This window comes from Macaca mulatta, chromosome 13 (genome assembly GCF_049350105.2).
Source record: "Macaca mulatta isolate MMU2019108-1 chromosome 13, T2T-MMU8v2.0, whole genome shotgun sequence".
NCBI lineage: Eukaryota > Metazoa > Chordata > Mammalia > Primates > Cercopithecidae > Macaca > Macaca mulatta.
Genome location: NC_133418.1, coordinates 94,700,639 through 94,725,301, shown reverse-complemented (window position 1 = coordinate 94,725,301; position 24,663 = coordinate 94,700,639). Strand labels below are relative to the sequence as shown.

Sequence of the window (24,663 nt, the reverse complement as noted above, 5' to 3'; positions counted from 1 at the left end):
GCTGAGACTCATACAGGACTTACACCCCTGGGCAGGGGTGCTGAGTGCCCAGGGTCTCTTTGGTCTAAAGCTCTGTCCCTTGGATGGATGGAAGGAAGGAAAGAAGGAAGGAAGGAAGGAAGGAAGGAAGGAAGGAAATGGTATGCCCAGATCTTTTTTCCCTCTTCCATAGATCAGTGGAGTTAAACCGCTAAAAGTGCTATGATCACATTAGATCTAGGGACAATAATTCCAATCAGATCCCTCCAGAAGAACTGTGATGGACAAGGAAAGTCACCTCATAGTGTGCCCACTGGATGCACCCACCCCAGCCCTTCCAGGTGGTTCCCCCTTTCTCTCTCTCATCATGACATGGTTTCCCCTCAGGCTTCTACCATCAACCATCAATCTGCCTCCAGGACCACAGACTTTCCTGTTACCCACTTACCCTGTCTGCAGGGGCACCGTGAAACTGAGGCCTTTGAGGTGCTGCCTGCATGTCATTCTCACAATAGTGTGAATTCATTTGTCAGATCAAGTTCTCTTGCCTGGCAGCTGCCTGGGCTTAGAGAGCTGCAGGATGGAAGTTTCAGTGGAAAAGCAAAGAGTGGTTTTGGGGCTTTGGAGGCTGTTATGAAGGGACTGTGGGGCTTCCTGAGTTCAGTGGGTGCCTGGGGCCCACTGAAGAGAAGTGTGAAACAAGTGGGGTTAGAAAGGGGAAGTCTCAAAAGACAAATTTCACATACATGAAATTTGACCTACTTAACACTTCTGCTGAGGCCCCACCTGGCTGGAAGAGAAATGCTGATATTAGCTCAAATAACATAGAGGTGAGGGAACCTGGATTGATTTGGCTAATGGAAGTAACAGACTTTTCTTTCTGCTAGAAATCGTGTGCACAGTCCCTTCCACAGAGCATGAGGCCTTTTACTCACAAAGAGTTATTCCCTTCAGCATGTAGACTTGGAGTCACGGGAGTGCCTCTCCCAAGGTCTAGAATAGATACTGCTGCTGCCCACCCCTAGTTCCTGGGACGCACCTGGCCCTTTCTGACCCCTACACCTTGGCCAATGGTGTTCTGCTGGCAGGACTGCCCTTCTCTAGCTTCTCCCCATCCTTTGAGTCCAGCTCAGTTGCCATCCCTTCCCTTTAGCTATTCCTCCTACCATTCTTTCAACAGATACTCCCTGAGTGCCTGCTAGATGCCAGGAACTCTTCCAGTGGTGGCGACACAGTAATACACAAAACAGACCCACTCCTTGCCCTTGAGAGCTTCTCTTCTGTCAGTCAGCACCCCTCTCCCAGTCCCTTTGCCCAGGACCGAACCAATCATATCATCTCCCATGCTCAAGTGAGTCTACCGCAGCAGTCATTGGATGGTATTAGAGAGAGTGGCATCTAGGTTCCCTGGTTCCCCAGTGCCTGACACCTTTGCCAAGCACCAGAGGCAGTCTCTCATTTCTTTAAAAAAGAAACTCAGGGGTAGCAATTTGCATAGGAAGGGCAGAGGCTAGGGGACTTACCTCAAAATGCACTTGCTAGCATGTGTGACAGTTCCACTTAGTTTTGTGATTTTTTCTTTTTTTTCTTTTTTTTTTTTTGAGACAGAGTCTTGCTCCATTGCCCAGGCTGGAGTGCAATGGTGTGATCTCAGCTCACTGCAACCTCTGCCTCCCGGGTTCAAGCGATTCTCCCTGCCTCAGCCTCCCAGAATAGCTGGGATTACAGGCGCCCACTGCCATGCCTGGCTAAGTTTTGTATTTTTAGTAGAGACGGGGTTTCGCCATGTTGGCCAGGCTGATCTCGAACTCCTGACTTCAGGTGATCCGCCCACCTCTGCCTCCCAAAGTGCTGGGATTACAGGCGTGAACCACCGTGCCTGGCCTTCGTTTTGTGATTCTTTGAGGGGATCACTAATGCAGTTTGGGGAATTTGTCTTACAGCTACAGTGACTTTGCAGGCATACTACCATCACACAGACTGTGGTTATCTGGGATGGTTACGGGGAGTTATGGAGACAGAAGAAAACTAAAGGTCTCCTAAACTGATTCCTTGGAAATGCCAGCACCTGTCAGGCGCACAGTGGGTACTAATGCCTGTTAGAAGTGTGGTTGAGAGGGCAGGAGGGTGTAACATGGATCCAGCTATCTGATCCTGAGGCTGGGTGCCATGTGGGTGTGAAGTACACCAGGGGCTCCAGCCAGCAAGTGCTAGCTCGGGTTACAGTTAGGGAGCTGGCAGAGTGTTCAGGCTGCTCTCTGGTACATAACACGCAGCTCGCTCCTCCAAGAAGAGCAAGAACACAGCTGCCCCTGGAGGAAGCTAGCAGCATCCTGTGTACTTGAAAAGAAAACCGAAAGTATTTCTCTTCACAAGAAACTGTTGTGTTTCCCTCTTTTTTCATAAACCCTCCCCCATTCCCCACCGCCCCAGGTGTGATGGAGTTTCCCTGGTCCAGAGTTGTGGGTAAAATAGCAGGAGACATGGACAAAGTGGTATGAAGCAAGTTTGTGCTGGGCTGTGGTCCATGCTGTTTGTCTAACTCAGCGAAGGTATCAGCCTACCCCAAGGAGGACTCTGCTATACGATCTGCATCCTGGTGATAGTAACCTCGCTTTTCTGGCTGTTGAAGTGCATTCCTGTGCGGATGTGGAAAGAGAGAAAGCAAGATACAGCCAGGGCTAGGACAGGAATGTGAGTATGTCCTTAATTGGACATGAGAGCCTTGAACTGATTCCAGTTGGAGTGTTTTCTTTTAGGGCCTGGACCCTAAAGATTTCATACAGTTTTCTTTGTCAGAAAAATCCCTTTGGTTCAAAGGCCCCTTGATAGAAATAAAGAAAAAGCCAGGACTGAATTTCTTTGATATTTGGGAAGGCAAGAGTTTATGAGCTGCCAGATCTCAGGCTTCTTTCGGGGGCAATGAAAGGATTCTGGACTGAAAGATGAAGGCACCTCCTGTGCTGCCACATGGGAAGGGGGGCCACTGGCTTTAGGGTGGGCTGCAGAGCCCCGATGGTAAGGACATAAAGCACTTTTTTCTTGACGCTTTATAGAAGCAACTTATCTCAGCCCTACTAGACCCTGAGGCCTAAAAGAGAGACTTCTATTGCCTGCTTTTATTGCTTTCCAAGTCTCAGACCCAGAGAGGTCAACCCACTTGCCTGAGGACTTATAGCAAAGTAAGTCAAAGGCTGGAGGATTTTGTCTGGTGGGTTCGGGTTGCTTTGTGTTGTTGACTGCTAACTCACTGATGACCAAAATAGGAGGTTCACACTCTCGGGCGTCATTCATTCTCTGTGTGGCCAGTACCCAGCTAGGTACTTCCTGGGAGGCACCAAAGACAGAGGAACTCATGACAGTGAGAGAAGATGCTTGGACTCTGCGACTGCAAGAGTGGCCACCAGGTACAGCATCACTACTTGCCTCTAAAGTCTGCTCCCTAAAAGCTAGACATGTCAATCAAGGGACTCCAGGAGGAAAATGGGGCAGTTTGTGATGGCAATGAGTAAAAAACTGAAGCAGATGAAATCAGCTCTGCTAAACCCCCTCTTTTTCTCAAACACCTTAAAAACAAGCCCTACGTCTGCTCAGTGCTTTCCAATTTACCAAGTGTTTTCATAACATTATCTCATTTCATTCTCACTTCAACCCACACACATTCTTGCCTTTTAGATTTCTTATGTACGCAAATGAGTTTCACCGAAAAATTGGCTAGAAACTTCCCTTCTCCTACTCACTATTTTTTTTTTTAACCCCAAGCTTCTTTAAGAAGCTCCCAGATTCCCAGGGTGAGAAAGTTGTTTATCCTGCCAGCCCTGCCCTCCTGGATGGATCCCAGTGGTCCAGGTCTTTGCTATTGGAACCAGCGGTTTTGTATTCAGTTCACAGTGTAGCTGTGAAAACAAGCAAAACCACAGAGGCATGGTAAGTGTGGTACGGTGGGGAAAACATCAGCTTTGGAAACAGCAAGCCTCAGAGTCACATTTTGGGTTTGTGTTTTTTTTTTTAGATGGAATCTCACTCTGTCCCCCAGGCTGGAATGTAGTGGCACGATCTCAGCTCACTGCAACCTCTGTCTCCTGGGTTCAAGCGATTCTCCTGCCTCTCAGCCTCCCAAGTAGTTGGCATTACAGGCACCCACCACGACGCCCGGCTAATTTCTGTATTTTTAGTAGAGGTGGCATTTTACCATGTTGGCCAGGCTGGTCTCGAACTCCTGACCTCAAGTGATCTGCCCACCTAGGCCTCCCAAAGTGCTGGGATTACAGGCATGAGCCACCACACCCTGCCCAGAGTCACATTTTGGTTCAGCCATTTGAGAGCCATGTGGCCATGGCCAAGGTAGTTAACTTCTCAGAGCTTCTGTTGCTTGGTCTGTGAAGTGGGGGCAATAGTGCCTCTGTCTAAGATTGTTGTGAGGCATAGGTGTAGTAAGAAATACCAGTGTACCTCAGCACGTGTTGCCCCTTCCCATCTCCTATGTTCCTCCCCAAGGTCAAACAGCTACTTCGTAAAGTCCTTTATTAGTAACCAAAATACCAGCTTCACCACCATTAGGCAAAATAAATGCAATACTGTCTTTTTGCAACCCAGAGGGAGATGAGAAGTGGGAATGTGTTGCTTAATGATCTTTTTCTCTGAGACAGAGTCTTGCTCTGTTGCCCAGACTGGAGTGCAGTGGTGCGATCATGACTCACTACAACCTCCACCTCCCGGGGCTCAAGCGATCCTCCCACCTCAGCCTCCTGAGAAGCTGGGACTACAAGTGTGCGCTGCCACGCCTGGCTAATTTTTTAGTTTTTGTAGAGACAGGATTTCACTATGTTGCCCAGGCTGGTCTCAAACTCCTGAGCTCAAGCAATCCTTCTGCCTCAGCCCTCCGAAGTGCTGGGATTACAGGTGTGAGCCACCGCACCCAGCTGCTAAATGAATTTAGATGGAGACTTTTTTTTAACTAGATGAATGAACTTGCTACCTATCCTACATACACAGCATCCTTGCAGCTGAGGTAACTCTAATAAGATCTTAAGTTCATTGCCTTTATTCTTTTTTTTTTTAATTTGTATTTTAGGTAGGTAAGAGAAGGTGCTGGCAAAATGGATGTATGTAATGTCAGAAAGCAAGGCAATTCTGATTACACCTGGATTTCTATTGAAGCAAAATTGCAATTCAACTCTTTAGTCTCCAAAGACAAAGACAGGAGAAGGGAAGGAACGCAGAGGGCTCTGATTGGGTAATTAGTTCACTGATCTGCATCTAGTAGATGTTCAGTAAATGTTGGTGATGGACTGTGGTGGTTTACAGAGTCCAGACATTGTGTTTGACCTTTGCTGCTGACTTCTTGGCAAATGCAGTGCAAGATGCAGTGTTAAAGTGGAAAGAACATCTGACCAGCAGTCTGAAGACTGCATTAGGTTCCATCTATACCACTTAATAGCCTGGCGACCTTGGACATGCCATTTAATCTCTTAGGTGTCTTCTCACCTGTAAAACGAGGAGACTGGGACAAGGTGATTTGGAAGGTCTCATTCAGCTCTAAGGTTCTGGGGCTGTAAGTAACTTCATTCGTTTGTGTTTCTGTTTCTTCATTTATTCAAAGGCAGTAGGGACAGAAACCTATCTCATAGGGTATTGGGAAGAAATGGTCAGTGTGCATATTGAAATACTCTGTATCTTTAGAGACATGAAGGAAAGGCAGTCAGCCAGAGCTATGTTAACAGAGGGGGAAGCTGAGTATGCCTACAACCTCTGACTTCCAGGCCCAGCTCAACGTCTTTCTGGCTGTGTGATCTTTGGCAAGCCTCCTAATTTATTTTGGCCTCAGTTTACATATCTGTGAACTGAGGACCGTAAGTTGTGCTATGTTAACTTTATCACATTCTTTTGAAAGCCAAGACAATGAAATGCCTCAAAAACAACAACAACAACAAAAAACATGCAAGGCATCATATAGACTAGAATTGAGAAACGGCATGCTAGTCATGGTTGCATCAAAGCTTAGCACCATGCATCCCATATTTTCTTTTCTTTTGTTTTTTTTTTGAGACAGAGTCTCACTTTTGTCGCCCAGGCTGGAGTGCACAATTGCAGCTCACTGCAACCTCTGCCTCCCAGGTTCAAGCGATTCTCCTGCCTCAGACTCCCAAGTAGCTGGGATTATAGGCACCCGCCACCATGCCCAGCTAATTTTTGTATTTTTAGTAGAGACAGGGTTTCACCATGTTGGCCAGGTTGGTCTCCAACTCCTGACCTCAGGTGGTCCACCTGCCTTGGCCTCCCAAAGTGCTGGGATTACCAGGCGTGAGCCACTGTGCCCAGCCGCCTGCCATATTTTCAAATGAATGGATGTGTCACTGTGATTCCAGAGGAGAAACAGAAAATGTAGACTTGGGATCACAACCCCAGGCTTCTTTTCTACTTTAACTTACTGACAGAGATGAACTTTAGCTAAAATGGGCATTAATAAGTTTCCCAAAGCATAGGCCTCAGGTAATTCCCTCAATGCACTCCAATATAGAGGATTTTTCCAGAGGCCATATAACAGCTGATGGAGGCCTTACTCCCCACCCTCTTCTCCAAAATAAGGCCATTTCGACATTTAGATATTTGGGATATGGGGAGGGGGGGTAAATAGCTTTCCGAGTTTTGAAAGCTTCACATGGCAATAATCATAAACACGTAAAGTATGTGTGTTATGTGTAAAAGTGCCGCGACAGTCTCTGATCCCAGCCTCACCAGAGATTGCTACTGGGAAGAAATGGCAGAAGGCTCCATCCTGCCCATCCGGGGTCTAGTCCAGACATTTTCCTCCGAGTGCCAGGAAGTCTCAGCCTGGAAACTAGCTCTCGAAGCACTGGCTTCTCTTGTGGCTGCCTAGATGACAATGTGTCCCACCTGGCCAGTGACACTGAGAAGCTTCCCCACCCTGTGTGCAGGACACCAACAATAACCCCTGTCCTGCAGCATCTCCCGATTAGCACCTCCATCAGGCACCACCCCCAGAGGAAGAGAATGCGGTTAGCTTGGGAGGTGGGGGAATTTCTCTGGTTGGAGCGGGCAGCCAGGGGCTTGTCATGAAGCTGTGTTTTCATAGGAAGCACACTATTTTTACTCAGGCTGTACATATAAGCATATACGTGATTGAAAATAGCCCAGTTATTTTTAAATAAATTATTCTCATCAATTCTTATAATTTTTGTTTGGGTTGGTTTTGCGGGGACTGATGAAAATTATGAGGGTCTTCTCTCCTGGCTTCCTTCAGGGTCCTACCCCTCTTGAACCCTCACCATTAATTCTGTCATTCTTTTGCCTGAGATAAGCTATGCGTTTCCACTTTCAAGCACCTATATAGGGATTCAGTACACTCACTGCCTTTCTTTTAAAGAGCTGATTAACTTCAAAGCCGATTTAATTTTGCTTAGTTTTTGATCGCCCCGCGCCCCCTTTCCCTAGCCCCTATACACGGGTAGGTCAGGGTTCTAAAGCCATTTTACAGGCGTAATTGAAGCGGAAGGCCACAGAGGGGCAGCGCTGGGTCCGGAGTGAGACTCCCATCATGTGGCTCTGGGGGGCTGCGCAGCTTTGCCTTCCTGGACAGACGCCCGGAGCTGCAATTCCTGGGCAGTGTGGGAGGCGTTCGGCTAAAGCTCTTTGTTTCTGCTGTCATGAGCGACTCCTCGGAGGAGACGTGGGAGTCAAGGATGGGGGACGGCGCGCACACCGCCCGCCCGCACCCCCTGCCCCCGCTGCGGGCCGTGCGTACGTGTGTGTGTGTCTGCAATGGAAAAACCCTACCCAGGACGACACCACATCCTTGCTCCCACAAATAAAACCTTCCACAGAACTCAGGGCTGCAGACCAGCCCTTCGCAAGCCAACGCGCCCCGTGGGCACTCGATCCCCTGGCTCCGCGTCTCTCCCACCTTCCCACTGCTTCTTCTTTAACCATGCTCTTGTTTACCCGCGCTGATCGCAAGGCTGCGGGCGAGGATTCCAGGGAGAGGCCTAGTCGGGGGAACAAACGCTTCAGAGGGGTCCCGAGGTGCGGGCTGGGGGACAGCCAGTGGATGGGAAGGAGGACGCTGGCGCCGGTGGCCGGGGTGGAGGAGTGGCGGGCGCCCTACCCCGGCGCAGCGCGGCCGCCGAGCGGTCACGTCCGGAGCTGCCCCCGCGCCCTCCTCGCGCCCACTCCGCCGCGCTGGAGTCCGGGATGTACGCGGAGGGGGTTGTGAGGGGGAAGCGGCGCGTACGCGGAGTCCGGGCCGGTGCGGACGCGGAGTCCGGGCTGGTGTGAGTGAGCCCGTGTGCGCGTGGGAGAGCGGCGGGAGGGGGCCGGGCTCGGAGCCGCAGCGAACCACGGCCCCGGGAGCAGAGCCGAGCGCGCCCCCGAGCCGCCGCCAGCGCTGAAGCCATTCATGATTTTGGTGACGTTATTCCAGGAGTGGGCGAGGGAGGGCGGGGCCTCTCGGGGCCAAGCCCCGCCCCCGCCCCTATAAATACGGCTTCCCGGGTTCTTTGTGGGGCTGAGAGCTCAGTGGAGAGCGGGTAGTTGTGTCCGCCTTGCAGACGCTGCTGGCCGTGGGGCTGTCCTGGGAAGGCGGACGGCGAGCGCCAGGTGCCCGCACTAGGCCGCCTGCCGTGCCTGTCTGCGCCCGTGTCATCCTCACTCGGGACGCAGGGACCGTTTTTAAATCACAGGGGCGTGTGTCAGCCTGCCCTAGGACTTCATGTCTATATATTTCCCCATTCACTGGTGAGTACCCTGCGCCTGCGGCGGGCGTCCGTCTGGCGGCGGTGGCTGCGGGTCCGGGCGCCTGCTTCGTGCCGGCTCCGGGTGCGAGGGCAGCCGGCGGCGCGGGTGCTCAGCGCTAACCCGCCGCCCGAGCCCGCGCAGGAGTCAACATCAAGGTTGCAAAGGTGGGGGTGGGGGGAGGGGGTGCTGAGAACATCCAGACAAAGGACGTGAACTCGGAGCCCTCACCCAAGTGACGGCCGGAGGGTTTGTATTGGTTGGCGGGGGAGCCAGGGGTCACGTGTGAATCCCCCCCCCCCGGTGAAACCCCCCTATGCGGAGAGCTGCAGGAGGCGCGCGCCCCGCTTGGCGCAGGGGGGCTCCTGCTCTTCCCGGGCCCCTCCTCTTTTTCTTTTTGTTTGCATGCAAGTCTCAACGTCGAGGCCGGCTGCAGCGGGGCTGAGCTGGTGCAGCCGCCGGGTTTGCAGAGCTCCGGGGGGTGGGGGGCGGGAAACGCTCTCCCCACGCGTAACCCCACTAAAGCCACAAGCAGCAGGGCACACACTGCAGCCTCTCAACCCCTGCCCTCTCCGTGGCCCCTAAAAACCGACGCACAGTGGTGGGGACCGGGACTGGGAGGAGCCGCCTTCGCCGTGCTGTGGGGGAAGGAGCCCGGGCCGGGCGCGGGGCGTCGGAGGTTTGCCCCGGACTAGGGATCGGAGCCGGGAGGGCTGCAGAGAGAGGCAGGCCCCTGGCTGCTGGGACTTCCTTGCCGGCGGTTTCTTCCTTCCTGCGCTGGGTTAGACGAGAAGCGGCCGGGGGCGAGCGCTGGCGGCCCCGGAGCGCGCTCTCAGGTGCGGACGTGGGGAGCTCGGCCCCGAGTCTCTGGCAGGCGCTGAGCGAAGGGAAACCCGGCGCAAGCGTCGGCGGGGTCCGGCCTGGCCCAGGAAGCGGAAAGTTCATGCTTCTCGCTTCAACTTTTCGGGCCGGCGCCACAGCCCCGAGCGAAGAAGAGCCGCCCCTACGTCAGGCTCTTCGCCCTGTGGGCGCTCTTCTGGCTCCTTTCTTTGGAGGTCGCCAACAGCCTTTCCAGGACCCGGGAGGAAACTGCCTTTGCAGGGGCCAGCTCCCGAACCTAAACTTGGCCCCAAAGCCCCGCATCTTCTTAGTCTCCCCGCCCCCATCCCAGCCTGTCAGTGTTTAGAGAGGGGACTGAACTTCCCTCTCTCAACAGTTCAAGTTCCCCCACCCCGAGGCTTGTGTACCCTTCTTGTGGGTGCCCCTCCCTTGCCTCTCCCTAGGTGCCTTATTATACGTGAGGCTTTAAAGGCTGTTAGAGGCTTTGTGCCTTTGGCTGCTCAAAATTTACCAAGGTGGGTGCTTGGGCCCATTAGAAGTATTATGGGAAATTAAGATTTAAGATTATTTCATCGATTAGCACTTTGTAGCTTGCAATGCTTTTGTGCAGACATTAACCCTTAACCTAACTGTGAGGTATGCACTGTTAGCATCAGAGTAACAGACAAACAGGACACTTGTGGCTCAGAGAAGTTACAGGACTTGTTCAAGATCACACAGCTCTTGAGGGGCAGAGCCTAGAACCTATTGTTTCTGTTCCTAACCATACAATTGAAGAGGAATCTGGTACCCCTGTTTCCTTAGATATCCCCCCTCAAAACAAACATTTTTGTTTTAAACCGTATGCACAGGCATGGTGGTGGAAAGCGTTGGGTGCTGTGTAGCAGGTACCTGGATTTGGTGCTTATGTTCAGCATTATGTGCACAGGATCCTATATGTGCCCAGAGCTTGTGCAAGGATAACGGAATATTCGTATCCTGCTTAGAGAGTACAAGGCACTTTTACATGTCAGCCATCGGTGGGCCAACTTGGCCCCTCTGGAAATTTCCTTTGCAATCAGAGTCGGGTATCCTTAAGGCTTTTAATCCAGGGGATGTTTTTGAAGCTGCGAGCAAGCAGCTGCTGTGTCTGGGGCTAGAGAAAGGGGTTGGATGGCAGATGTGAAACTTGCAGAAAAGCTGACCCCTTGGGGCTTTAAGTGGAGCATTTTGCTAAAAGGAGCACCAGAGAGACAGAAATTTAGGAAAGCTGTATGATTGGACTTTGTTTCCCTCCAGTTGACCTGTTATTGCTATTATGTAATAATAATATATAGAGTTCCCCTTTGGAAAATTCATGTGAGGATTATTTTTATTCTTAGTTGGAGAGGTGAAGGGAGATGTGGTTGAATTGGTTTTAATATAGACAGACGGACTCAGCTACCTATTGTTTTGGTTTTTCTAGTTCTGTCATTTGAAGAAACATTCGGGGTCCCTCTGTGCCAGTGGGGACTAGAGTATAAGAGAGGAGAGAAGAGGTTTGCCTGAGAGGTCTGCAGACAATGAGCTTTGTCTGTTGGGTCTGAGCCCTGGGGCTGTGGGCTTGCAAGGCACTTCCTCAGGGTGTGAGCTTGTTTTTCTGCAAGTTCTGTTTTGAACACCTCTCTTCCTGTCTCCAGACAGTCCCCTGATCCCATAGCAGTGAATGCATGAAGAGTTAGGAATGTGAAAGTGCATATGTTTGTTGACTTTTGGTCTGGGTTTCTTGGCAGCCCTGACTATCTGAGATCGGCCGAGATGACTGAGGTGATGATGAACACCCAGCCCATGGAGGAGATCGGCCTCAGCCCCCGCAAGGATGGACTTTCCTACCAGGTGAGTAAGTCCTGGCTTCCCTCTTGACTCTTTAGAGCCTAGTGGCTTTTGTTGGGGGTGGGGACAGACTTGGTTTTGCATCCCAGTGTCACTTGTAAGAGCCATGGACTGTGGCAGAGTCCCCTAATGCCAGTAAGCCTCAGTTTCTTCATCTGTAAAATGGGACAACATCGTTCTTATCTCCTAAGATTGCGGTAAAGATTCACCATGACGGTGACCAGTGGATGTGTAGAAGGCATTCGTAGTCTGGGACAGATAAGGGCTCAGCAAGCATTAGCCATTGTGACGAATTAACCCTACTGGCTCTGTGAACTTTCCCATTCACCGCAGCAAAGGAGCAAGTGATTTGTGTAGTCGATTGAGACCAGAACTTTCCTTCCCAGCCATGCCTGGAGTAGTAGAAGCCTTGCTGTCGGGGGCTTCTGCAGAAGGGTGGTCTGGTGGGGATAGCCATGTCCAATGCTGCTTTCTTCCTTGGGCTGATTGTTGACCTGTTGATTCAGAGTTAACATTCAAACCACTTAGAGAGGAAGAGATTTCCCCCAAAGGGAGGCTAGCTCAGGGATGTTATTGCTGGGATCTTGCTTGGAGATCATCCTGTGTGGTGGATCCAAAATGCACAAGGACCACAAAAAGGGACCGGAGTGAGCCCTCTGGACTCTCACCCCAGCCCTCTTCTGTGGCTTGCCCTGCTGCCTCTCTACTGCCCCTGGGATGGGGGGGCGGGGGCAGTGGAGCACCTGCAGTTCCCTCTGGGCTGTGAGCTGGTTTCAGGCTTTGGAGGAGAGTTCCTATGTTGTTAAACTGGGGAGAGGGAGGAGTCTGTTCTTAAGGAAGACCTTGGGGCTAGGGAAGTTGTGTAGGATGGCCAGCCCAGGGAAGTCGAAAGGGAGTGTGATGGGTCCATGCTACAGACGTGAAGGTATGGCCACTGCACGCCAAGTACTCTACAGACGCTACCTTGCTCACACCTCACCACGGCTCCCAGGTGGGGATCCTCACCCTGTTCACAGATGAGGAAATGGCTCAGCCTGAGTCAGTGACTTGGGTCTGTCTAACCCCAGAGCCTTGTCCTTCTGATGTATTGTTTATCCACACCATGGCTTGGTTCCACTAGGGTCTAGGTTGACTCTGGCTGGTCATTCCTGAGAACTGTTCCAGGGACATTTATTTTGTAAATTAAAAAAACAAAACAAAACAAATAGAAAGCCAGGGAGCCAGAGTGGGTGCCATGGAGGGAGAGTAATCAGATAGAACCAAGCTAAAAGCTCAGGCAGGCTCACATGACTTCAGACACACTTGGGAGGCTAAGGAGGCCCCTTTGTTTTGTCTGTGTTGGCAGTCTTGCTGACTGGAAATAAGTAGCCATTAGCCTGAAGGGGGTGTATGGGGCAAGGGGGAACTCTCTTTCCTACCGTTTGACTTTTCTACCCTCCTCCCCCAGAGTGGGTCTGAGGAATACAATTGAGGGCCCCCCAACCTGGTGGGAGGGGTAGAAGTTTCCTGGCCCACCAGCCAGGGGGTTTTGGGTAGCAGTTTCCAAGCCCCTGAGTCAGACTGAATCTCTGTGGTTACAGGTGAGGTTCTCTTTCGGTTCTGGGTTTTTAGATTTCCATCACAGAACCTTTCCAAATGCAGTCATCTGTTCGTCTTGTGTGTGCTTTTCATATTTTCCTTTTAAACACATCCCAGGATAAACGGCCAGACCCTATAGGGCAGTTTTCTCAATGCTTCAAGTCCTTCAGGCCATTCTGCGGGACCTGAGACTCAGGGCAGGTAATGAGGGAGGAAGGAGCTGGGGGAGGAAGGCCACACTGGGGCTGCAAGGGCAGGAGGAAAATAAAATCGCCTCTGGGTGCCTGACACATCTTGGCACTGCCTGAGCAAAGGATCCTCAAATCTTCCCTCGTGGTGCTGGACTGAGGGCCCAGTTCTCAGAGCCCCCTCCCAGGAAATGTGTCTGCTGCCTTGATGGGGACCACTCCCCAGTTCCAAAATATCTTACTTGGAACTTCAAAGCACTCTGGTCACAATTTTTCACAACTTTTCTGATTTCAGAAAGGTCTCATGGTTGCCTGGTGAAGAGGAAAGGGAGATTGTAGTATTCAACCTTGCAATATTTAGGGGCACTTTCCCTGTGCAACCTGCTGTGCTGGCCTCTGTGCCCAGGGTCCAGGACCCTTGTAAGAACCCAGCATCTACATAAACATCCGGAACACAGGTGGTGCAGTCAGTCCAGGTGTGGGACATACAGAAGCTACAGTGAGTCCAGGCATTGACAGCAACAATGAAATCCAACTGACGGAATCAGAGGGAGGGCAGACTGGGGCTGGGCTTTGAAAGAAAATTAGGACTTTGAGAGGGCAGCTCCATCTCTAAGGTAATGTTCTTATACCTTCAGACACCCCTGGGCTCGCCCCTGTTTATGCCGGGGGCAGGGCTGTGCAGTGAGCTGGTCTGACAATTGCTGTGTGACAGATATTCTCTGCGCCCACTCAAAGCTAGTGCCATCCAATTAGACACATTCCCACCAGAGCTCTGGGGATTGGCTGGGACTGGCGCTTGGCTGGAGCCCCTTCCCTGTGCCTGCTCCGGCTGGGCTCAGGGCTGGGGGCAGGAGATCTCGGAGCTCTATTCTTGGCGTTCCTCCTAAGGATAATAATAGTACGTGACTTTTACGGAGACCTGCTTTTCTAAGGAACTGAGAATGGGAAGGAGACATCAGTCCAGACTTGGCAGATGAAATAGGATCTCAGGCTTGTGATTTGACCTTGAAAACAAAGTCATCAAATAAATGGCACATTGGACTTCGTCAGTCACTTCCCCACCTTGCAGATCTACCGAGAATGAAGCTTTCCTGATTTCTCTGTACCAGATGTGGCCTTTCTTTTAATGCCTGTGGCATTTTATACTTACCAATGATGCCGCGCTGCTTCAAGGATATGGGTTCTGCTTTACCTTCTCTTTGCCTAGGTCCTCGAAGGCAAGGGAGGACTTATCTTCATCTTTGTACCCCACCCCCACCCAAGGTGCCTAAGTGCTATAAGTGGGCGGTGATTATTTCCATAAAGTGGAGTCTCCTAATTCTAAAGCTGGCCACCTTCTCTTCTGCCTTAGCTTCTGGAAAGGGCCTGCTCAGGCTCATGCCTACCAAGGTTTCAGAGAGATGCCCTTTTAATCCCCTGAAAGATTCAAGGAAGCCCTAGCTGCTGTCCTGGGGCAGTTAGGGCTGTGTTGCGGGTTGGTGCCTTGTTTTGCAGTAACATTCATTTGGAGAGGCAGTTCAGCAAGGGAAATCCACGTGTGCACATTCACTTGACATGAATTGTGACACCCTGTGGGGTGGGTGAGTAAATGGTTACTAGAAAGTGTGAGTACATTTTGGGCAGGCGGGCTGTGGGTGGCGGCCAGCTAACCAGCTGAGTGGGAGGCTCTCCAGCAGGATGTTGATTTCCCTGATGGCAGCAGCTCCCTCCCCACCTCCATCCAGCCTGTGGAACAGGAATTTCTGCTGCCCCGGTGCCTTCTTCCTCACCCTAATTCAAGGAAGCAAGTCAGCGGCTGCTTCCTTGTCTCCAGGGACTCTTAAAAATATGGTGTTGGGGAATGCCTCTGCAACTGGGTCTCCTTCAATGCTGTGCCCGAATTGGCCTGGGCTTTGTCTGGGGAAGGGTCCTGGGAGTTTACCTGTGAGCACCCACACTGCCACCACCCGAGGGCACTGGGACCCTGGCCTTGCTACTCTAACTTCCTCAGCACAGCAGCCAAGGCTTCTAGAGTTTCATCACCCCAGCTAAGGTCTAGATACAGATGTGGCTCCTTGGTTTTCATTTAAAACTGTTCCTTTTAAAGCACCTGGACCAAAGTCTGAGCACATTATCCCTCCTCGGGCTCTTTAAGCTTCTTTAATCAGCAACATCCCTTCCTGGCTGCCCTTTGATTCCTTCTGCTTTTATTCTTGGTCACATCCCCCTCCATTTGACATCCGTCAGTCAGGCAAGCATCGGGCTCCCCTCCTCAGGGCAGCGAGGGAGGATGCTCTGGGAGGGAGGAAGCCAGGAGGAGCCATTTCTTCACACAGCACAGCGCTCCTGTGCACCACTCATTCCCTTTGATAAACAGAGCTGAGAGCTTCCTGCATTCCCACGTGGGAGGGAGTGATGTCCTGGTGCTTTCTGTGGTAGGGAAGAGCAGGCTGAGGAGCTGATCTCTCTTGCCTCAGCCTTAGTATTTGCCTTGTGCAGTTTGAGAGCCTCAGCTATGGCCCTGCATTGAGCAGTGGTCTGAAGGACCACTGAGGGTGGACGGCCAGCCTCTCCCGGCACAGGATCTCTTGCCCCTTTATCTCTCAGGTCCAGAAATAGCCACCTCATTTCTCTCACTCCTCCCTCCTCCCCACTCTTTTTTTTTTTTTTTTTTTTTTTTTTTTTTTTTTTTTTTGAGATGGAGTCTTGCTCTGTCGCCCAGGCTGGAGTGCAGTGGCGCGATCTCTGCTCACTACAACCTCCACCTCCTGGGTTCAAGCGATTCTCCTGCCTCAGCCTCCCGAGTAGCTGGGACTACAGGAGTGCGCCACCATGCCCGGCTAATTTTTTGTATTTTTAGTAGAGACGAAATCTCTCCATGTTGGCCCTTCTCACTCTTTGTCAGAAGCAGCACTCGTCTCTCAAAGAACAGGCTCAATTTCATCGCTGAAGTTAGGCGGTATCTCGGAAACCCCTTCTCTTTGCTCACATCTCTGCTGAGCCTCTCTTGATGGAGACCTCCTGAGCCTGGCTTCACTCTACCGGTTCTACCTGGGTGGAATGTGTGTGTGTGGAAACAGGTGGCGGGTTAAGCCCTTGAGAAGGTTTCTGGTCTGTGGCCTCTGTCCCCCACCAGCTCACGAGGCCATTCTGGGCATGACGCATCCATTCTCTCTGCCTCCTCATTACCCGTCTCATTGGTTACTCCCAGCTGTAGTACCCCACATGTCCTCAAGAGTTTGGGAGGCGCTGCTGAGCAGCTACACGCAAGTCCCATGGTCGCCAGGAAACATCTTTCACAATGTCAGACTTAAAAGGCCTCAGTAGTCCCTGGAGAGACATAGAGCTAAAATTCCAAAACATTTGGCAGGAGGCATCCAGCCACGGACACATGTTCCTGGAATTGAAACAACTTTCTTTTCTCCTATCCCTACTCCCTCCACCCGCCTCTCTCCTTGATAAAAATCGTAGGAATGGGATGTAGGACAGGCAGTTAGGGCCACTGGTCTCAAAAGCACAAATCATGTATTTCTCTGAGTGGCACTGGGCCCGTGTCTGCACATTCTGCCTCTATGTGAGTCATTGTTCACCTTGTTCAGAGCAAGTCTACTTTGTGTGAGGATCCATCACCTTTCCTCTTACACTACCCTGCAGACGGCTGGAATTACACCCATGGGGCTTTCCTCCTGGCCCCCATGAGCCCCCCGGTCACAACAGTGAGTCTGTAGCCTGGCCAGGGAGAGAACAAGCTTTCTTCACTTTCCCAGCCAACACGTTGCATACTAGGGCCATACATCCCAGCCTCTTCTCAAGGGGCCTGTGTTGGGCCTGATGCCTCTCTCTCCGAGAGGTTATGTGTTCACCTCTCTGCTGAGCCAGGCGCTGTGTCTTAGACTGCTCTTTGTTTCTAAGACGCTGGGCACAGTGTCCTACAAATAGTTGCTTAATGAGCCTGGATGATGGATCGGCCCTTCCTCTCTCCCCGTCCTGCACTGAGAATCCTTTTATCTTGGCAGTCTCAGGAAGCCAGTTTTTATAGGATCAGCATTTTCTCTCAGTAGGCCCGGTCTCCCACGTTGGACAGAAAGGATGGTACTGTTAGGGAAAGGGATGAGTTTGGGTGGCGAATGTTGTGACTGTAGCCAAGAGCTATTCCTGGGTGTCTAGTAAATGTCCTGAAATGATCTTGCAGGCCTGAGTCCTGAAGTAATCCTCAGAGGATATGAAGACAGGCCCTCATTCACACAGGGCTTAGACTAGCTGGGGCTTCATTCCTTCCCAGTCTAGTAGCTTCTGTACTGCCTCTGCCTGCCTCTCACCTCGCCACCTGCTCTTCCCTTGTCCTCAAGCGCAGCTCAGGAAGGCGTTGTTATCAGCACATCAAATCCTCTGCTTCCTTCCTGGGCTGAGGGAGGGCCCCTTATTACACAGGCCCATCTTGAAAAACAATTTAAATTTACCCAAAGCTTTCTCCAAACTGTTTTCAAGCTAGCATTTTAACCTCAAGGAAACTTTGGGAGCCCCCTGAAGCCCCCTCTCTGGTGGACTTAATTGCCTCGCACCGGCAGTACCTTATTTAGGTAAACTGTGTGGAAGAGACCCCAAGCATTTAGCTGAAACTCATCCACTCCTTGCCTCTCAGCCAGGAATTTTATTTGAACCAATGGGAAGGAAAGTTCTGGATTTCTCACATAAAATGGAATTGGTCTGAGCAAAGAGGGCACTCATAAATTTCAGTACAGATACAGTTGGTGTCTAAGCCTGACTTTCTCCTAACTTGATTTGGTGGTTCCCAAACAGAATTTAAAATATATCATGAATTCATCTTCCACCTTTTCTTAGGAGAGCTTAAAGCACTTGTTCAAACTGGATTTAAGAGCTATCCTTGGCTTTCCCAATTTCTCAGCATTTTCACTAGATGTAGCCCTGCATACAAGCCCTAATTTAGTAGGTGGCCTTGAGGTCAGCCACTTATCCCCATGGATATAGGCAGTGGTGCCAGCCCACATCCACCAACACACACATTCACACACACAACTGTAAGGGCAGATGGGGGCTAATAAGTGGTTGTTTTAGATTAGCGTTTTAATTATAGGAAATTTTTCCTTCCCTTTCCCTCTTTGTTGGCAATTTCATATTTTTATTGATAAAATATGTATTTTATTCTTTTTATGCTTTTCCAATTTTAAAAGAAACATATACTCATTATGGAATTTTTGTTTTTATTTTCTTCCTTTCTTTCTTTTTTTTTTTTTTGAGATGGAATTTTGCTCTTGTTGCCCAGGCTGAAATACAATGGCACAATCTCCACTCACTGCAACCTCCACCTCCCAGGTTCAAGGGAATCTCCTGCCTTAGCCTCTCGAGTAGGTGGGACTACAAGTGTGTGCCACCATGTTGGGCTAATTTTTGTATTTTTATGAGTAGAGATGGGGTTTCACAATGTTGGCCAGGCTGGTCTCGAATTCCTGCCCTCAAGTGATCCTCCCGCCTCAGCCTCCCAAAGTGCCAGGATTACGGGCAGGAGCCACCGCACCCGACCTATTTTCTTTCTTAAACTTTTTTGTTTTACAGTCACCACAATTTCACCATGCATAAATCACAATGGTTAACAATTTAGCATCTTTGCCTTCTTTCCCAGTGCACTTACGTTTTTATGTAGCCAGGATCACACATTGTTGTATTTTGCTGCTTTACTTAATGGCATCTAAGTCATTAGCACTATATCATGATAATTTATCTTAAAAATATTCCAAGCTATCATTTTTAATAACTGTATAATATATCATAAAGTTAAAACATAATTTATCATTCAATTGTTGAAATGTTTAGGTTACATATATTTTCTCTTATAAATATGCAAATATGTATATAAAAATTTATATACAATTTTTTATAAATCTTTGTTCATACTTTATACTGTTTCCTTAGAATCGAGTCTGTGGAATAGGATTTCTTGAAAAAAGATAAAAGTATGATTGTGTATATATACTGTTACATGTATGTTATTATTATAAAGGTAATATTTGTTCTTTTTTTTTTTTTGAGATGGAGTCTCACTCTGTGGCCCGGGCTGGAGTACAGTGGTGCAATCTCGGCTCACTGCAACCTCTGCCTCCCGGGTTCAAGTGATTCTCCTGCCTCAGCCTCCCGAGTAGCTGAGATTACAGTCCTATGCCACGATGCCCGGCTAGTTTTTGTAGTTTTAGTAGAGACGAGGTTTTGCCATGTTGGCCAGGCTGGTCTCAAACTCCTGACCTCAAGTGATCCGCCCGCCTCAGCCTCCGAAGTGCTGGGATTACAGGCGTGAGCTACCATGCCTGGCCAATATTTATTCTTTATAGAAATTTAGGAAAATACAGAGACATGTGAAGAGAAAAAAATCCACACCCATATTTCTACCACTGAAACATTTTGGTATGTTTACTTTCAGTATTTTTCTATGCACTTATAGTTAAAAAATAAAATTGAGACCGTACTGTACATGCTGTAGTGGATCCCTTTTTCACTTAATATAATATCGTGACTATGTTCTTGTCATTTGGTTTTCTTTGTAAAATTCTGTTATGTAACATTTCTTAATGCTGAATATTTACGTTGTGGCATATTATGTTCTTACAAAGAACACTATTCTGAACATCATTTTACAGAAATCTCTGCACAGGTCTGATTCGTTTCTTTGGCATAAGTTCCTGGAAGTAGAATTACTGATTCAAAGAGATTCAGCATCATTAAGCCTCCTGATTATATGTTACCTTAAAAACAGAAAACATCAAAGAGTTTATCAAAATATAAACTCCCAGCATCGAAAGCTCTAGCAAATAGAATCTCCAGGGTAGAACATCTATAAAGACGGGATAATGGTAGAGCTTTTTGGATAGAGTCAGAAAGATATTTGGCTGTTTTAAAGTATTTAGGAGATATTGTACATCTTCCTATTGTTTGTTAATAACTTACTTCAAGCGTGATGATAACAGTTGATGATGTTCAAGCAACATTTAGCCAGCATTGCAAAATAGCTCGTGATCATATTCTTGTCCCATAGTAGGTACGCTGACACCCTCTGTGGATTTTTTTTTTTTTTGAGACGGAGTCTCTCTCTGTCGCCCAGGCTGGAGTCAGTGGCCGGATCTCAGCTCACTGCAAGCTCCGCCTCCCGGGTTTACGCCATTCTCCTGCCTCAGCCTCCCGAGTAGCTGGGACTACAGGCGCCCGCCACCTCGCCCGGCTAGTTTTTGTATTTTTTAGTAGAGACGGGGTTTCACCGTGTTAGCCAGGATGGTCTCGATCTCCTGACCTCATGATCCGCCCGTCTCGGCCTCCCAAAGTGCTGGGATTACAGGCTTGAGCCACCGCGCCCGGCCCCTCTGTGGATTAAAAATGTACGTGGGTCAGCAATTGCTCAGCTTGTCTCCTTTATTCTATTAATGACATTGAGCATTGTGTAAACCATGTAAAATTACATTGTTCTGGAGACCCAAGAAGGTTCACCAGATGCATGCCTTGTCTCTGAACCAACTTGGCTTTCCTGGGGTTCCAGATCTGGCTCATGGATAACTCATGGTTGAGAAATACTCCTTCCCTGGAATTAAGGATGGGCTGGACTCTTTTTTTTTTTTTTTTGAGATGGAGTCTTGCTCTGTCGCCCGGGCTTGAGTGCAGTGACACGATCTCGACTCACTGCAACCTCTGCCTCCCTGGTTCAAGTGATTTTCCTGCCTCGGTCCCCTGAGTAGCTGGGATTACAGGCACCCACTGCATGCCTGACTAGTTTTTGCATTTTTAGTAGAGACAGGTTTCTCCATGTTGGCCAGGCTGGTTTCGAACTCCTGACCTCAATTGATCCACCTGCCTCAGCCTCCCAAAATTGCTGGAATTACAGGCATGAGCCACCACGCCCGGCCTGGGCTGGACTCTTAAAAGTAGATCTTAACATAATGGAAGTCTTGGACCCAGTGTCGAAGGGCCTTCTACCCAACAACTGTCCAAGAGTCTAGGTGATTTACAACACATAGCCCAGGCCAGTGCTCCGGCAGGGTCCACATACTCCTGATGGTTTACAAAGTTCATTTAGGTGTTATACAGACAGCTTGAAAAATGTAAGACAAGTTTTCCATTATGTAGTGGTAGATTTTTAAACAAGGATGTTTTAAACAAATGAGTGAAGGAAAACTAAGACATGTATGTGGACACAACAGGAATGATGAAGGCGGTGTCACGAGGCTGAGACATACCAGCTCAAATGAGTGTGAAATTCCACAGCACAATCCTTTTAGGATCCTCTAAAATCTGTATCTCTTTGGTCATGTGCCCCTCAGGTATGACAGTTGAAGCATCAGGAACCTTCCTGACTGTTTTCATTGGCAGTTGAGTGTTAGAGATTTGTATGCCAAATTACTTCTTAATAATGCTTGTACTACCTCACATTTTAACAAAATGTTAAAATGGGAGGACAGCTGCCCCTGGGGTTCACGGACACTTTCCAAAGGACATGACAGCAGGGAGGGTTTTCAGGAAATCCATTTCCACATCTTAAGCCTTCTTCTCTTGCTTTTTGCAAATTGCATTTCCTGAAGACTAGCTTCACCTGCTTCCTTGTCCTACCTTTCCTTCAAAACTGCCCTTCTTCCCCTTTACAAGAGAACCTGTCGCAATTCAACTCACTATCACAGTAAGAAACCTTCATTAAAGCCGGATGTGTGGCTCACACTTATAATCCCAGCACTTTGAGAGGCTGAGGTGGGCAGATTGCTTGAGCTCAGGAGTTTGAGACCAGCCTGAGCAACACAGGGAAACCCCATCTCTACAAAAAAAAAAAAAAAAAAAAGTGCCAGGCATGGTGGCGTGCACCTGTAGTCCCAGCTACTTGAGGGGCTGGGTTGGGAGGATCGCTGGAGCCTAGGAGGTGGAGGCTGCAGTGAGCTAAGATCGCATCACTACACTCCAGCCTGGGTAAAAGTGTGATCCTGTCTCAAACAAACAGAAAAAAAAAGAAACCTCAATAAAAATTTACCTTTGTGTTTAATAATTATTTGTGCTATGTTCGTTGATCAGTTATATACTAATAGCTACAATAAACCAATCCAGAATTTGTAAATTAACAAAGCCTTAAGGTCATAGGACATTTTTTTAAATGTCAATGTATATGCATAAATACATCTTTTTATTGTAGAGAAGTATGAAAAGCTAATGATGAAAAACTTTCAAACATAAAAATATATGACATTAAGAAAAAATTATGTGGAGAAGTACCATGGAAATACAGTTTTACGTAGAGAAGGTAAGAATACAAGATTTGACTTAAGAGCTTGTTCTTGAGTTTTTTAATAGGTCACGGTTGCTGTTAAATTCTTACGGTATGTGTAATCCACTGAGTACGTTTAAAAGAGTGGGATGTATATTTGGTTTTAAAACGTTAATATTTATAATATATCGGGGTTTTAGAAGATGTGAAAGGAGACAGAGTTGTTCAGAATTCTGTTGGGGACTACACTAAAAGTTTGGAAACCACGGATATGTATACTTTCTTTAGAATCAAAGCGATAGCACTGTAGCTCCTCAGAAGGGAGGGCAGCTTTGAGCTTGGTCCTATCACCTTGATAAGGAATGTCTCTACAGTAGCCTGACATCGGGTCACCCAGGTATTCTTTGGACACTGTGACACAGAGCCCAGAACCTCTCAGCACAGAGGGATTACAGACTAAGAATCCGGATAACTGGTTTCTAATCTTGGTTTGCTGCTACCTATGTCATCTCAGGCAACTCACATCACCTATTTGGGCCTGATTTCCATGTCTGTAAGTGAGAGAGCTAATCCTTATTGTGTTTTTTAGAAGCTGAATAATGACATGAAATCCACCATCCTCATCCTAAGATGTGCCCGTTGGAGTTTAAAAAACAAAAGCAAAAACCTGTTCTTTCCCTACCTATCAGCCTTTCAGATATCAGAAGGCACCTTTTATGTTCCCATCAAATCTTTACCAGTTTTAAAATATGTTGTTTTTCAACCTTGACTTACATAGTCTTTTTTTTTTTTTTTTTCTCCTTGAGACAGAATCTCACTCCGTCACCCAGGCTGGAGTGCAGTGGTACGATCCCAGCTCACTGCAACCTCTGCATCCCAGGTTCAAGGGATTCTTGTGCCTCAGCCTCCCAAGTAGCTGGAATCAAAAGCATGCACCACTATGCCTGGCTAATTTTTGTATTTTTAGTAGAGACGAGGTTTCACCATGTTGGCCAGGCTGGTCTCAAACTCTTGACCTCAAGTGATCTGCCCGCCTTACCTCTTAAAGTGCCAGGATTACAGGCGTGAGCCACCGCACCTGGCCCATAGTCGTCTTACTGAGAGGATTATTTCTCCAGGCCAACTATTCTCAAACCTTTTGGTCTCAGTCCCTTTTACACTCTTAAAAGTTATTTAGGACCACCCAAAGAGCTTTTGTTCATGATTATGTCTTTTGTTTTGATTATATCTTTTGATATTTACTGTTTCAGAAATTAAAACAGAATTTTCAAAATTTTTTATTTATTCATTTAGAGTAACAAAACTGTTACATGTTGATATAAATAAAAGTTTTTAATAAAAAATATAGTTTCCAAAACAGAAATTGTTTGGTGAGAAGAGAGGCATTGTTTTACATTTCTGCATGTCTGTTTAATGTCTCGTTTAATAGAAGACTAGGCTAGACTTTCATGTGCTTCTCCAGTCAATCTGTTGCAGTATGTGTTGGTTGAAGTCAATGAAGGATATCTAGTCTATGCAGATTTGTTTCTTTGGTACTTCATAAAATTCAACAAGTAGTAGTCAAGTAGTAGTTTGTTTCCTTCCTTCCTTCCTTCTTTCCTTCCTTCCTTTTTTTGACAGTATTTTGCTCTGTCACCTAGGCTAAAGTGCAATGGCATGATCATAGCTCACTGCAGCCTCCAACTCCTAGACTCAAGCAATTCTCCTGCCTCAGCCTCCCCAAGTACCTATGACTATAGATATGTGCCACCATGCCTGGCTATTTTTTTTTTTTTAATTGTAGAGATAGGGTCTCACTCTGTTGCCCAGGCTTGGTCTTGAAATCCTGGCCTCAAGCAGTCCTTCCACCTCAGCCTCCCAAAGTGCTGGGATTATAGACGTGAAACACTGTGCCCAGCCAACAAGTGGTAGTTTCTTAAATGTTAGTGGCAATGTGATATCTGAAATCTTATCAGTGACCTTTTTGTACACTAAAATTAATTAGTCTATTTTGCACTTTGAGTGCATCTTTTACCCATGCTTAGTATAATGCTCTGATCATTTGGAAAATATGGGTTCACTGAGTTATGCAGGTCTTCAAAATGTTGACTCGTTTCATTATATGATATCATAAAATCACATTTCTTAATGTCTCCACTGATCTCAAGCATTAGGAAGCTGTCAAGCTTGTGGTGGCTGATACAACTTTTCCAAAATTCTAATTTTCACTTGAAAGCTCTATTTTTATCATTGATGATAAATACTGTCAGC

At 48.3% G+C, this 24,663-nt stretch overlaps 1 protein-coding gene across 3 annotated transcripts in view; it reads left to right on the top strand.

Annotated features, from left to right (window-relative positions):
* Positions 1 to 24,663, top strand: part of LBH (LBH regulator of Wnt signaling pathway) — a 50,375-nt gene that overhangs the window by 13,114 nt on the left and 12,598 nt on the right. The window contains 2 exon segments of one of the 3 annotated variants that reach the window (NM_001194275.3): positions 8,509 to 8,733; positions 11,322 to 11,424. In NM_001194275.3, coding sequence (NP_001181204.1) covers positions 8,708 to 8,733; positions 11,322 to 11,424 — 129 coding nt within the window. In that variant the 5' untranslated portion in view covers positions 8,509 to 8,707. 3 annotated transcript variants of the gene reach the window in all.